Source organism: Podarcis cretensis (genome assembly GCF_951804945.1).
Source record: "Podarcis cretensis genome assembly, chromosome: 8".
NCBI classification, from domain to species: domain Eukaryota; kingdom Metazoa; phylum Chordata; class Lepidosauria; order Squamata; family Lacertidae; genus Podarcis; species Podarcis cretensis.
In genome coordinates this window covers 84,129,994-84,144,189 of record NC_137177.1, presented here as the reverse complement: position 1 = coordinate 84,144,189, position 14,196 = coordinate 84,129,994, and the positions used below count along the sequence as shown (strand labels likewise).

The 14,196-nt window shown below is 48.0% G+C and overlaps 1 protein-coding gene across 1 annotated transcript in view; it reads left to right on the top strand.

Annotated features, from left to right (window-relative positions):
• The first annotated feature begins 4,232 nt into the window (after nucleotides 1–4,232).
• Nucleotides 4,233–14,196, top strand: part of RAP1GAP (RAP1 GTPase activating protein) — a 94,628-nt gene continuing 84,664 nt past the window's right edge. The window contains exons 1-2 of the mRNA XM_079987396.1: nucleotides 4,233–4,345; nucleotides 13,624–13,659. Coding sequence (XP_079843522.1) covers nucleotides 4,302–4,345; nucleotides 13,624–13,659 — 80 coding nt within the window. The 5' untranslated portion in view covers nucleotides 4,233–4,301. The remainder of the gene's footprint in view (nucleotides 4,346–13,623; nucleotides 13,660–14,196) is intronic.

Below are 14,196 nucleotides of genomic sequence, written 5' to 3'. Positions count from 1 at the left end.
AGTAAGTTTTGCCATTTCTGTATATTCCATAAGTTCTTGTATCCATTCTTCATTTGCTGGGGCTTCTGCTTCTTTCCATTTTTGGGCAAGTAACATTCTTGCTGCTGTAGTAGCATACATGAATAAGTTTCTGTACATTTTCTGTACAGTTTGACTGCCTTTTCAATTCATTATATATCATCTCCCAGTAAGCTTTAACATTTGTATCCCACCTTTGTATCCCAAAGGAGCTCCAGGCGGCATACATGGTTCTCTCCCTCCTCATTTAATCCTAACAACAACCCTGTGAGGTAGGTTTGGCCAAGAATGAGCGACTGGCTCCATGCAACCAGGGCCAAGTGGGGGATTTGAACCCCAGTCTCTCCCACGTCCTAGCCCCACACGCTCTCTCTTTTTTTTATAAGATATTTATTCAGAGTTTAAAAGTTACAAAAAGGAAAAAAGAACAATACAAAATACAAAGAAAGAATACAACAACAACAAAGAAAGAAAAATAAAATGAAAATAAAAATAAAAAATATACAACAACAACAACAAAAATATACAACAAATACAACAACAACAAAGAAAGAAAAATAAAATGAAAATAAAAATAAAAAAATATATTCACTTAAAAATATAATATAAAAATATAAAAAGAACTGATTAGACCTTTTAGTGTATTTTTCATCTCTGTTGGAAGCCGCCCAGAGTGGCTGGGGAAACCCAGCCAGATGGGCGGGGTACAAATAATAAATTATTATTATTATTATTATTATTATTATTATTTACATAACTTTCTTCCTTTACTTATTTCCTTGACCTCCCCTCACTTCCCAATTTTGTATTCTAGTTCAAATCGTTATTTCAGCAAATCCTTCCAACCTTATTTTCATTTAAGTAATTTAATTTATTATTATATTATATTATAATTTAACGTCCTCTCTTTCATCAAGTTCATCAACTCATTTTTACTTAATCCTTTATATTATTTCTACCAAAATCACCTAATTTTCTTTTTCCAACATCTTTCTAACATTCCTTAATTTTACAACATTTCTGAAGATATGCTTTAAATTTTTTCCAATCTTCTTCCACCGACTCTTCTCCTTGGTCCCGGATTCTGCCAGTCATCTCAGCCAATTCCATATAGTCTATCACTTTCGTCTGCCATTCTTCTCGGGTGGGTAGTTCTTGTGTCTTCCACTTCCGGGTTGGCGCCATCGCCGAATGGCGGACTCCCTCCGAGCTCCGGAGGGAGCCTGCTCGGCAGGGGCTGGGTCCTACCGCACCGGCGACGCGGGGACCCTCAAAAACCATGGGCGCTGAAACCCATGGACATGGTGACTCGGCTGGCACCTTTTGCGCCCCCCCGACCCGCGAAGGAGCCTTTTTAAAGGCTGCGGGGCGGGTGACGGGGGGGGGGTGGTGCTTTGAGTCCTTCGCTTCCCCTGCCGAGCGAAGCCGCATGCCATTCGACGGAGAGCGCTGACTTCTTCTATTGAAAATCTGGACTTAAAAGAATAACCCGTGAGTAATCGGAACCTGGACTAAAAAGGGGGATAATTTTTTAAAAAAAATTCGGAGCGAGCGGGGGAGGCGCAAAAAGGAAGTCAGCCCCCCCCCCCCCGTTGTAGAAGAGTTAAAGCAAAGGATTTGACAACTAGGATCGAGTGTAACCCTATTTTGATAAAGTTATTAACTTTGCGAGGGAAAATCATAAGACTGAGCTGGAGGAGAAAGGTGGAATTGAATTAAAAAGCAAACCCCCCCCCCCCGGAACCCTGGGAGCGATTTGTGAGAGCGCCGGGAGAAGAGAAATAGAGGTTTTGACAGCTGTCAAAGAGCTGTCAAAGCGGAAGAATAAAATAGAGATCTTTGTTACGAGGACTTTGCCGTTACATTTGTTATAAATTGGATACAAATTGTTACAAACAAGGAATAACAAGTTATTTTGACTGGTGGACGTGATCTGGAAGGGAATTTAGTTATTGCAATCCACCTAGAGGAGCCGAAGGACATTACAAGTATTGTTGGTGTGGAATTTGACCAGAACTTTCTATCTCCTGGGAAACTGCAGAAATGGAACACTATTTTGTCTACAGAGGTCTACGCACTAAAGGAGACAATAGATTTATCTATTGAAGAATGAAAAGGACTTGACGTAATGTTTTGTTCTTGAATAACAAGCCTCTGCAGAGGAATTAGAAGCTTTTGGAATTGGAACATTTGTGCAGGAGAGCAGGGAAAAATAAAAATAAAAAGGAGGAGTGAGATCAACAAGAACAACAAAAATAATAAGAACTGGACAAAGTTGGAAGTGGGAACATTTGGGACATCCAGATTTGACAGGTTTAAAGGAATAAAATTGGAGCTTTCACCCCTAGATATAAAAATCTGGATGGAAGAAATGGGCCTTTTTTGAGACAGACTCCTTCCAAGATTGGACATTCGAAACTAAAGATGACTGGGAAAGGACTATGGTTTAGAGAGATGTGGGAACTCCAGGAAGATATCAGACGTCAAGGAACATTGGGAACGCAACCGGGAAAGGGGGGAGGGAAATTTGGAATCCAAAGGGCGTAAAATTATTTTTTTTATTTTTCTTCTATTGTAATCTGTATTGCATATTAAAGGGGGGAACTCGCGGAAGGGAACAGGTTGATTTTAGGGGATGGGAAAATATTTTTAAAATTGAGTCAATGATAATAAGTTTAAATTTGGGATAAGAACTTGTTGAAATTCTTTTTTGTTTATTTGTAAGAATTGGAATACAGGAGGGGGAGGGGAGGGGAAGTCCTGGAAAGATGTTATTGGGAAAAAGATTTTATGGAAAATCTTAATAAATATCATTAAAAAAAAAAAAAGTTCTTGTGTCTTCCAATACTTTGCAATGAGTATTCTTGCTGCTGTAGTAGCGTACATAAAAAAGGTTCTATCCTCCCTTCGCACCAGTTGGCCGACCATGCCCAGGAGAAAGGCTCCACACTCTTTAACCACTATGCCACATTATGTCCTACTGGGAAATAATAATAAACACAAGTACCTTAAATTTTTGAAAATAGTTTCCCTCCTTCCTGTTTTATCCCCCCGAACAACCCTGTGAGGCAGATTAGGCTGGGAGGCTGAGTGACTAGCCCAAGGCTGAGTGGCAAGATTTGAACCCAGGTCTCTCCCAGCTCTGAGTCCAGCACTCTAACCCACTACACCGCCACTGGCTCCTCCTAATTCAGGGGTGCCCAAACTTTTTAAAGGGTTTTACCCCAGGACAAATACTGCCACGGGGGCTGGAGTAAATTGACCAGTGGTCCGGATTAGGCCCCGGAAACGGACTTTGGACATGCCTGTCCTAATTGCAATGAATATACTCCGAGTAGAACTTAGTTGGGACGTGGGTGGCGCTGTGGGTTAAACCACAGAGCCTAGGACTTGCCGATCAGAAGGTTGGCGGTTTGGATCCCCGTCACGGGGTGAGCTCCCATTGCTCGGTCCCTGCTCCTGCCAACCTAGCAGTTCGAAAGCACGTCAAAGTGCAAGTAGATAAATAGGTACCGCTCCAATGGGAAGGTAAACGGCGTTTCCGTGCACTGCTCTGGTTCCCCAGAAGTGGCTTAGTCATGCTGGCCGCATGACCCGGAAGCTGTATGCCGGCTCCCTCAGCCAATAAAGCGAGATGAGCGCCGCAACCCCAGAGTTGGCCACAACTGGACCTAATGGTCAGGGGTCCCTTTACCTTTACCTACAACTTAGTTGGAGCCATACCCCTCCTTTGCTCAGCACAGAATGCTTTTCAGGGGCATAGAAAAGAAGCAGGCCTTTGGTCTGCAAAAGCGACATTTTGGAACATCTCAGTGAAAAGACTCTGCCTCGCTGTGCCCACCTGCCTGGCACCTGTTGGCACGCACTTGCAGTCTGGCACCGTGGCACTAACTAACCTGTCCCTGAGGCGGGCGCTGGCACCAGCACTGAGTGCTGCTCCTTGCGCTGCCCTGCTGCAGATGATAAGGCAGGTTGCCTGGCAGTCAATTTCCTGAGATGCCCGTGCCAGCTTGTGCCCCTGCAAGACCCACTCCGTTGCTGGGAGCTACCCAAGTGCCCTCTGGGGCCTTACTAGAGGAGTTTTGCTCCAGCCTGTGCTGGTTGGACAGGTTTTGCGGGGAGGAGGCGGGGAAAATACAGGGCCCCTCCCTCTTTTCCTCCCTCCTTTTCTCCCCAGCCAGATTCTGCATGCTTTTGCTCCAGCCAGGCATCTGTGTTTCTGCTCCATGGCTGGCCTGATCCGCAGGCGCCTCCTCTGACTTCCCCTGCCCTCTGTTGCTGCCATGGGTTCCAGGAAGCGGAGCTTCACCTTTGGGGCCTATGGAGGGTGAGTGAGTGGCTGGGGGGCAGTTCTGCAGGCCAGTGGGAGGGAGCTGGGGGGTGGCTGGGGGCCAGTGCCGTAACTGGGAGAGGATTGGAGTAACACGGTGTTCAAAAGTGCATCTCAGTGTAACCTGCAGTTTCCTAATAGTATATATTTAAAGTAGATGAATAAATGAGCAAATTAAGTTCATTTGGATATGCAGAAGATATTGAAAATAAATTTAAGGAACCACAGAAAGAGTGGGGAGGAAGTCAAGTTTTGAAATGATAAAATTATTGAAACGTATAAACCTGAAAATCATAATTTATTTTTTTTAAAGTGCATCTCAGTGTGACGTGATGGAAACTTGTAAAATGATGCACAGTGGATAGAGGAAAGGTTTCTTTCTCCCTCGCTTTTAATACCAGAACCTCCTGCAAAGCTGAACTGTGGGAGGTTCAGGATATACTTATTAATGCAGCCCAGAGTTAAACTGTGGAACTCCCTGCCTCAGGAGGCCAGGGTGGCTTTCGAAGAGTATGGGGCAAATTCGCAGAGTAGGAGAAGGCCATTGATGGCCACTACTTGCAATGGCTGTGCTTTGCCACCAGCAGCCCCCTTGCTATCTCAGTCTCTAGTGATAGAATCATAGAGTTGGAGGGGACTCTGAGGGTCATCCAGCCCAACCCCTACAATGCAGGAATGACAGCTCAGTAATTCCTGACAGGTGGCCCCCTAACCTCTGTTTAGAACCCTCCAGTGAAGGAGAGTCCACCCTCTTCTGCTCCACTGTCAAACATACTCCTTCCTTTGTCAGCCTGGAGTGCAAAATTGTTCCAGGTTGCTGGACTAGAAAGAACACTGGGCAACATGTCCGTGTGGAGACTGACCACTTTTTTTGCAGGATGCAGCAGGTGCTAAGAACGGGGGCAGGTGTGTGCTCAGGTGCGGCTGTGCTGGGGACTGAGTGCGAGTCATGACCTCCACAGAGTAGTGCCCATCTGCCTGTTCCTCTTTCCAACTGCCCTCTGTTTTGGGTGAAATGCAGGCTTGGACGTGTGAACGAATGAAGGCTGCCTTGCACTGAGGCTGTTGCTTTGGTCCAGTGGAAGGGAACCTGTAGCCCCCCACCCCAGCTGTTAGGATCATGGAATTGTGGAGTTGTAAGGGGTCCCCAGTGGTCATCTAGTCTGACCCCAGCAATGCAGAATAATTGAATATGTTGAACTCCAACTCCCTGCAGCCACTGCGGCCAGTCGTCAGGGATGGTGGCAGTTGTGGAGAGTGACAGTTTCTTTTTCTCCGCCCCTTCATTAAAAGAAGGCAGAGATTCCTACACCGCAGGAGGGGTTGATTCTATGAAATATGTTGGCTTTGGATTTGCTGATGAGCGTCAGAGCTCAGGGACTTGGATTGGGGTGGGGTCCTGGGTTCGAATCCCACCTCTTCAATGGTCTTCTTGTGGGGCTTTAAGTGAGGTCTGCTCTCTTGCCTCCATCAGTAAAATAGACTCTCAGCTCACAGCTTCATCGAGGTGGGTATGTTTTGTTCTGTTGCCTTCAGCCTTGACCATGTCTTAGAAACCAGCTTTATTCCGAATACAGTCCATCTTGGTTTATGTAGTGCAGTGCTATCTACCCTGACTCACCGTAGGGACTTTGCAGGATTCCAGGAAGAGAACGTTCCTCCCTAGAGATGCCATTGGGAATTGAACCTGTATGCCAAGCCGAGACCCTTCCTCCGTTTTTAGGGCAGAGGGGCTATTAATTCTTTACTGGCAGCCAACCAACGAACTTATGTGTTATTGCTGTGGTGAGCAGGAGCATCTGAATGCAACATCCCCCTTATTTAAAAATAGAATTTATAAATTGCTTGATTGTCAAAAAGAAAATTCAGAGTGGTTTCCAAAGAAGAAGAAGAAAGCAATGAAATAAATACAAAGAAAAAAAAATAGCAGTAAGCTGTATAAAAAGTTTAAGTAGCAATAGACTAAAACTCACATCGACTTGACTAAACATCTTTCTAAATACCCCTCCCACAAGGCTTTTAAAATTGCACATAGAGATTGCATTTTGCAAGCTGAAAGTCTGCATTATTCTCCATTCTGCCCACCCTACAAATCTCCCACCTCGGCTCAGCTACATCATGGAAACATTCCCCTGTTTCCGCGGCTGCCTTGATCCTTCTGCCCACTGAGTGTGGGTTACACTCAGCTCCTCATCTGTGCCCATGGACACTGCCTCCCTCCTGTGGCTGCAGTTGCCCCTCCAGGGCAGGGACAAGGCTGCTTCTGTCCCCCTGGCCTTTAGGCTCCCATCTTAGGTATTTCCCTTGTGGGAGGAGGTTGTGACCTCCATGCTGCTGCAGCAGAGCTGGGAAGGAAAGCCCCCACCACCCGGGAACCGTGGATGTAGCCGTGTCCTGGGAAGGGGCCAGGAGCGCCTTCTAATGATGGTGTTGCGCTTCTGCAGCAAAAATTCCTGCATCATGGGGGTTGGAGTACCTTCCAGCTCTACAACTCTGTAGAGTTGTAGTGTTGTAGCAAAAGAGCACAGGAGGAAGGCAGGGTCTGCATATATGAGCAGCAGCAGCAACAGCAAAGACAAAAGGCAACCATGAAATGAGAGTGATTTATCGGCTGCCGTCCAGGAAATAATTCCCTGGTTTCTGAAGAAGTACAGAGCGAGAGGAGATCCCGGAGATCTCGTCAATTATCATCGGCATTGTTTTGTAGAAAGGAGGCACAGCTTGGATTAATTCTGCACTCTGTTCATGTAGACCCCCCACCTGTCCCCATGGATGTTTCAATCATCGCTTTCATTGTCTCGCAACCTCACTTTGTCTTTCTGTAACTTAGACCTGCAGCCAAAGTCTTCTTCCCACCGAATGTCAAATTTTTATTTATTTCTTGGTTGCATTTATATCCCACATCCCCCCCCCGCCCACTGCAAGGAGTCAAGCTGCTGTGCACACAATTCTCCCCTTCCTCATTTAAACCCCACATCAACAATGAAATTCCTGTGTTGCAGGGGGTTTGATGATGCCCGCCAGGGTTCTGTGATTTTACAAAGTGAGGCAGATGAGGATGAGTGGCAGCCTCATGGCCCAGTGAGGATTTGAAGCCTGGTCTCTCCCAGGTCCTAGTCCGACGCTCTAACCACAACACCATCAGATCAGAGTTGGATCTTCCGGCTCTTTGCACACCCATGACATGTGGCTCTCATTGCCTGCTCTGCATTTTAGATTTCATTTGCAGAGAATTGCATGGGGAAGAAGGGTTTGTTGTTTTTTTAGCAGGGGCCGGAAAGAGTGCAGCAAAGGTGTCAATAGCACAGCTGTCAACTTTTCCCTTTTCTTGCGAGGAATCCTATTCGGAATAAGGGAATTTCCCTTAAAAAAGGGAAACGTTGACAGCTATGGTCAATAGGCAGGGAGTTCCCAAGATTGGGTGCTGCTGCACTAGAAGATCCATCTTGGAGATGCCTCAGTGCCCCCATCATCACCACTGAATCCTTGACTTTCTCAATCTGCGTCGGGTATCTGAAGCCAGGCGGCATCTTGCCACCATGCCATCGCGCTCGGATCTAATCCGAAAAAAATGAGAGGCACAAATACAAGATGGGTGACACCTGGCTTGAGAGCAGTACATGTGAAAAGGATCTAGGAGTCTTGGTTGACCACAAACTTGACATGAGCCAACAGTGTGACGCGGCAGCTAAAAAAGCCAATGCAATTCTGGGCTGCATCAATAGGAGTATAGCATCTAGATCAAGGGAAGTAATAGTGCCACTGTATTCTGCTCTGGTCAGACCTCACCTGGAGTACTGTGTCCAGTTCTGGGCACCACAGTTCAAGAAGGACACTGATAAACTGGAACGTGTCCCGAGGAGGGCAACCAAAATGGTCAACGGCCTGGAAATGATGCCTTATGAGGAACGGCTAAGGGAGCTGGGCATGTTTAGCTTGGAGAAGAGGAGGTTAAGGGGTGATATGATAGCCATGTTCAAATATATAAAAGGATGTCACATAGAGGAGGGAGAAAGGTTGTTTTCTGCTGCACCAGAGAAGCGGACACGGAGCAATGGATCCAAACTACAAGAAAGAAGATTCCACCTAAACATTAGGAAGAACTTCCTGACAGTAAGAGCTGTTTTACAGTGGAATTTGCTGCCAAGGAGTGTGGTGGAGTCTCCTTCTTTGGAGGTCTTTAAGCAGAGGCTTGACAACCATATGTCAGGAGTGCTCTGATGGTGTTTCCTGCTTGGCAGGGGGTTGGACTCGATGGCCCTTGTGGTCTCTTCCAACTCTATGATTCTATGATTCTATGATTCTAATCACTAAAACTGCAGCAGGTGGGAAACAATGAGTCACAGAATGTAGAGTTGGAACGATCCCGTTGAGAGAGAGTGTGTGTGTGTATGTATGGGGGAGAGCTGGGCTCCTTCTGGGCTTCCATGGCCGCTCCTCCTTCCCTCTGCAAGGCTGTTTGTTTAGATGGAATAATTCAATTAGGGGCTGGGCAGTACGTGCCAGGCACCAGGCTGTGGAGAGAGCCTGGGGAGGAGGAGGTGGGGGGAGCCAGCTTCAGAGCAGCCCCAGCTCAGCAGCTTCCCAGCAAAGACTCCCTTGGCATGCTCTGATGGTTGAGTCTTCCTCTCCTCTCCGCATCCCTCCTTCGTCTCTCTCCACCTTCTCCCCATCTTCTTCAACACTAGCAAGTGGTTAAACTGTGAGACTGACCATCATTGCCCTCCCTGACATTTGCCTTTTGCTGCAGCCATCTTCCTCTCGAGTAAAGATGTAGGAGCCAGCTGGACCTCATCTGGCCTGCGTGACAGCTGTGTGACGTTAAGCCGGGCTCCTCTAAGTGCAGGGAAACCCATGCCTGAAACTGAATTTGCTCTGCGTTTGTGCGCTTAAGGGTTTTGTAAATATCGAATTTATTCTGCATTTGCCAAATCGTTTATTTTTTGTCCTTTTTGGATTTGCTGGCTGTCATGGGCCGGCTGGATGCATCAGGTGGGGAACCCCCAAGGGAAGAAGGCTCAGAGCCGGGGGATTGGTGACGGGGCAATGATGAGTGGTCACAGGGAGAAGACTGGGAGGAGGAGGTGTCAGAAACTGCAGAGGTAACAGGGTTTAGTGAGCAGGAAGAGGCTGTGGCAGAGAGCAGTCCGGAGACAGAGGCAGTAGCAGAGGCTGGAGAGGAGGGGGACCATGAGGCAGGCTGCTGAAGAAGCCAGGGTGTCTCCCACCCCTGCTGCGACCAGTTCCGTTTCCCACTGGTCTCTCGGAATGCATAGAGAAACAAAGAGGGCAGAGCGAGGAGATACAAGATGAAGGAGCCTGAGATTGCTTGGGAAGTACCCAAGGGAGTAATACTCTCGGAGAGCTGTGGGAAACTGCCTCATTGGGGCAAGATCTACTGTGCTCACTAGGCCTGCACTGTTTTGCTTCCTTTGAATAATGACTCCGGGTCTTTTATTGCTGACCTACTCCAGACTTTGGCTCCTGAAACTGACTTCAAAGCTGGAATCAGCCGGTCTGGACACTAAAAGGTCCCGCAGGCAATTGATTAAGAACATGGAACAAGCCGTTGTCAGTCCAGCTAAAGAGGGTCCATTTAGCCCCAGTCTCCTGTTTCCAGGAGTGGACAGCCAGTGGGGTGTGAAGGCAACAGCCCTCCCCTATTTTTCCCTCCCTGTCCCTTAGCGGCTGGCGTTCGGAGGTAGACTGCAACCATAAAGTGAGGCTCTATTTAGAAGCATCATGGCTAACCCAGGTGTCTCTGATGGATAATAATAATAATAATAATAATTTATTTATACCCCGCCCATCTGGCTGGGTTTCCCCAGCCACTCTGGGCGGCTTCCAACAAAACACTAAAATACAATAACCTATTAAACATTAAAAGCTTCCCTAAACAGGGCTGCCTTCAGACGTCTTCTAAAAGTCTGGTAATTATTTTTCTCTTTGACATCTGGTTGGGAGGGCGTCCCACAGGGCGGGCGCCACTACCGAGAAGGCCCTTCCCAAAGGCCTCCCCAGCCCAGCTTCCTGGTTCCAACAGTGGTCAGCCATGTGGAAGCCACCAAGCAGAGCACAAGGTTGGGGGGCGCGGAGAGAGGACTGTTTTGTTATTGTTGTGTCCTTGTTATCGGACGTAGACTGCCTCTGCACATGGAGCTTCCATCTCACTAGCATAGGTTCCACAAATGTGTCCCTTTCCATAGGAACCTGATGAATCAGGCAAAAAAGTGCTGCCGGCCAACCATCTCATTCAGGGCAGCTCGCAAACTGGCACCCCTCCCTCTCCCAGCGACTGAGAGGCCGCCTGAGGGCCACCATCGCCCATCCTCCTGTTCACTGCAGACTAGGGGCTGCTGTCCCCTAGAAATGGCTGCATCAGGGCATAGGGGATGGGGGCTTCTTTTGTCCCCTGGAGGGCCTAGAGGAGCTGTGGGCGATGCTGGCTTGACCTCTCTCTCTGGTGACGGAGTGACCTGCTGCACAAGACAGGCCTGCCTTGTTGCAACCCCAAACACAGCAACCGGTTCCCCGGCCAGACAGACAGGTTTTGGACGGCGCAGGGAGAATCCCAAAACAAGCCTTGTTTTTCAGTTGCTGCTGCTCACATTTGGCCCACTTTGGGGTTGTGGCTGTTTTTGGTGGTGGGAAGGGGGGGAGTTGAAGGTGGGGAGAGGCCGGGGAGGAGCAGAATTTGTAAACAGTAGACCAGAGCTTTCCAAACTGTGTCTCCGTGCTCCTCCCAGGGCTGGAAAGGGGCACGTTTAAGCTCCGGTTTGCTAGTAAAAGTGAATCGCCGCGTCGCGAAATGATGCATGTCTAAAAAAGCATAGCTGTCAACTTTTCCCTTTTCTTGCGAGGAATCCTATTCAGAATAAGGGAACTTCCCTTAAAAAAAAGGGAAACGTTGACAGCTATGCTAAAAAGCGTGTCACCAATATTAAAAGTTTGGAAAGCTCTACTGCAGGTCTAAATTCAGGACAGATAAGAGAAAATACTTCTTGGCTCAGCGCAGAGTTAAACAGTGGAACTGTTATGTACCGAGTTCAATAGGATCCAAAAGGCAGGAGTCTGATTGGTCCTAGAACAATAGGATCCAGAATGCAGCAGTCTGATTGGTCCACAGGAGCCACCCAATCCAGCTCCAAGTGGAAGGGAATCCGCAACCTGATTGGCCTACAGGAGAATCCCGGAATTAGCCAATCACGTGGGGCCCATTGTGTAAATAATGTATATAGAGCAGAAATTCTGGGGGAACTTCCATTCCTCCTCACCACTATGAGCTGAATAAAGAGCATGAAATCCACTCTCGACTCCGAGTATATTTCACCCCCTTTCTGACAAGACTGTCCAGATCTATTTAGAGTTGGAAGGGACCCTGAGCATCATCTAGTCCAGCCCCTTCAATGCAGGAATATGCAGCTGTCCCATGTGGAGATTGAACCTGCAACCTTGGCGTTATCAGCATCATGCTCTAACCAACTGAGCTCCCCCTCTGCAGGAGGCATTGATGGCCACCGACTTGGATGGCTTCAAAAGAGGATCAGGCAAATTCGTGAGGGGGGATAAGGCTCTCAGTTATGAAGGGCAACTAGCCACAGTTTCAAGGGGGGGGGGGACACAATAGGGGAGAGTATTGCTATTCATTCATTCATTTTATTTGCTGCATTTATCTCTCACCTTGAACTACAAGGAGTTCAAGAGTGGTTCTCCCCTCCCCCCCCCTCATTTGAACCCCACAACAACCCTGTGAGGTAGGTGTAGCTGAGACAGCGACTGGCCCCCAAGATCACCCAGTGGAAGCTTCATGGCCGAGTGCAAGGATTTGAACCCCTGGTCTCTCCCGGGTCCTAATCTGACGCTCTAACCACTATGCCACACTGTCTCTCCAGGTGGTCCTGTGTGGACCAGGCACTTGGTGCTCATGCTGGACTAAGATGGGCTGCTTTTGGCCTGATCCAGCTGCTGCTGAGCTCTTCCGGTATTCTCACCTGTTCACACACTGCATTTCCTCCCAATGAAAACCCAGGACTGCGTGCAGATGGGGAGAATAACTGGGGGCAATCATATAGCCCCGTACAACTTGGGACCTGTTTACTTATGAAATTGCAGGTACCTCGTTTTCGTCTGCTCGATTGCTTCAATCGGTGGAACTGGCCCTGTTCCAGGTGCCACAAAATACCCGCTCCACATTTGTATCTCCCGCTTGGACTACTGCAATGCGCTCTATGTGGGGCTACCTTTGAAGGTGACCTGGAAACTACAACTAATCCAGAATGCAGCAGCTAGACTGGTGACTAGGAGTGGCCGCCGAGACCACATAACACCGGTCTTGAAAGACCTACATTGGCTCCCAGTACGTTTCTGAGCAAAATTCAAAGTGTTGGTGGTGACCTTTAAAGCCCTAAACGGCCTCGGCCCAGTATACCTGAAGGAGCGTCTCCACCCCCATCGTTCTGCCCGGACACTGAGCTCCAGCGCCGAGGGCCTTCTGGCAGTTCCCTCATTGTGAGAAGCAAAGCTACAGGGAACCAGGCAGAGGGCCTTCTTGGTAGTGGTGCCCGCCCTGTGGAACGCCCTCCCATCAGATAAACAACTACCTGACATCTTAAGGCAGCCCTGGTTAGGGAAGTTTTTAATGTATGACATATTAGTGTATTTTTGGTCTTTGTGGAAGCCGCCCAGAGTGGCTGGGGAAACCCAGCCAGATGAGCGGGGTACAAATAAATTATTATTATTATTATTATTATTATTATTATTATTATTATTATCATCATCATCATCATCATCATTATTGTAAGAACTCGACTGGAACTTTGGAACTCCCTGCCCATTGACATCACAGCCTTCACTGTGCTTTTTTTGGGTTCCTGCTTAAAAATAATTATTATTACTTAGGCAAGCCCGTCTCAATGCTTAGAAATTCTGAGGTGGTTTTTAATCTGCTTTTTAGTGTTTTGACTCTTTGTACATTTTAAAGTACGGTTGTGATTGTTTCTTGATTTTTCTTTTTGAGTCCTTTTTTTTTTTTGCATTCTAGTGGCGTATCCAGTTTATGAAATTATATACACACATGCATAAACACGCACACTTCAGAAAGACAGCAGGCAGGAATCATGTGGCCACCCACCCTTGTCACCCTTCCCCGAAAGCTCTGACAGAGGCAAAACTGTCTTTAACTGTTGGTGACAAGGTGAGATATGCCTGCCTGGTTACTAATCTGCCTGTGTCTTTTCTGTTTCCCCTTTCTCCTCTCTCTGTCTGTCTGTCTCCAGGGTGGACAAGACAACCGTCTATCACCGGAGCCTGCGGTGAGTGTAAATTTTGCCTTTTGCCGGGTGGGGCGGGTTGGGGAGCTTGCCAGTGGAAAGCCACTGCCAGCAGACAATGTAGAACTGCATGGTCTAACTCAGTCTAAGGCAGCTAAGGTAAAAGTAAAGGGACCCCTGACCATTAGGTCCAGTCGTGGCCAACTCTGGGGTTGCGGCACTCATCTTGCTTTATTGGCCGAGGGAGCCGGCGTACAGCTTCCGGGTCATGTGGCCAGCATGACTAAGCCGCTTCTGGTGAACCAGAGCAGCGCACGGAAACGCCCTTTACCTTCCCGCTGGAGTGGTACCTATTTAGCTACTTGCACTTTGAGGTGCTTTCGAACTGCTAGGTTGGCAGGAGCAGGAACCGAGCAACGGGAGCTCACCCCGTCACGGGGATTCGAACCGCCGACCTTCTGATCGGCAAGTCCTAGGCTCTGTGGTTTAACCCACAGCGCCACCCGCGTCCCTCCAAGCCAGCTACCAACATCTTAAAGGCTGCAGCTTAGTGGCAGGGCACCTGCTTGGCATGCAGAA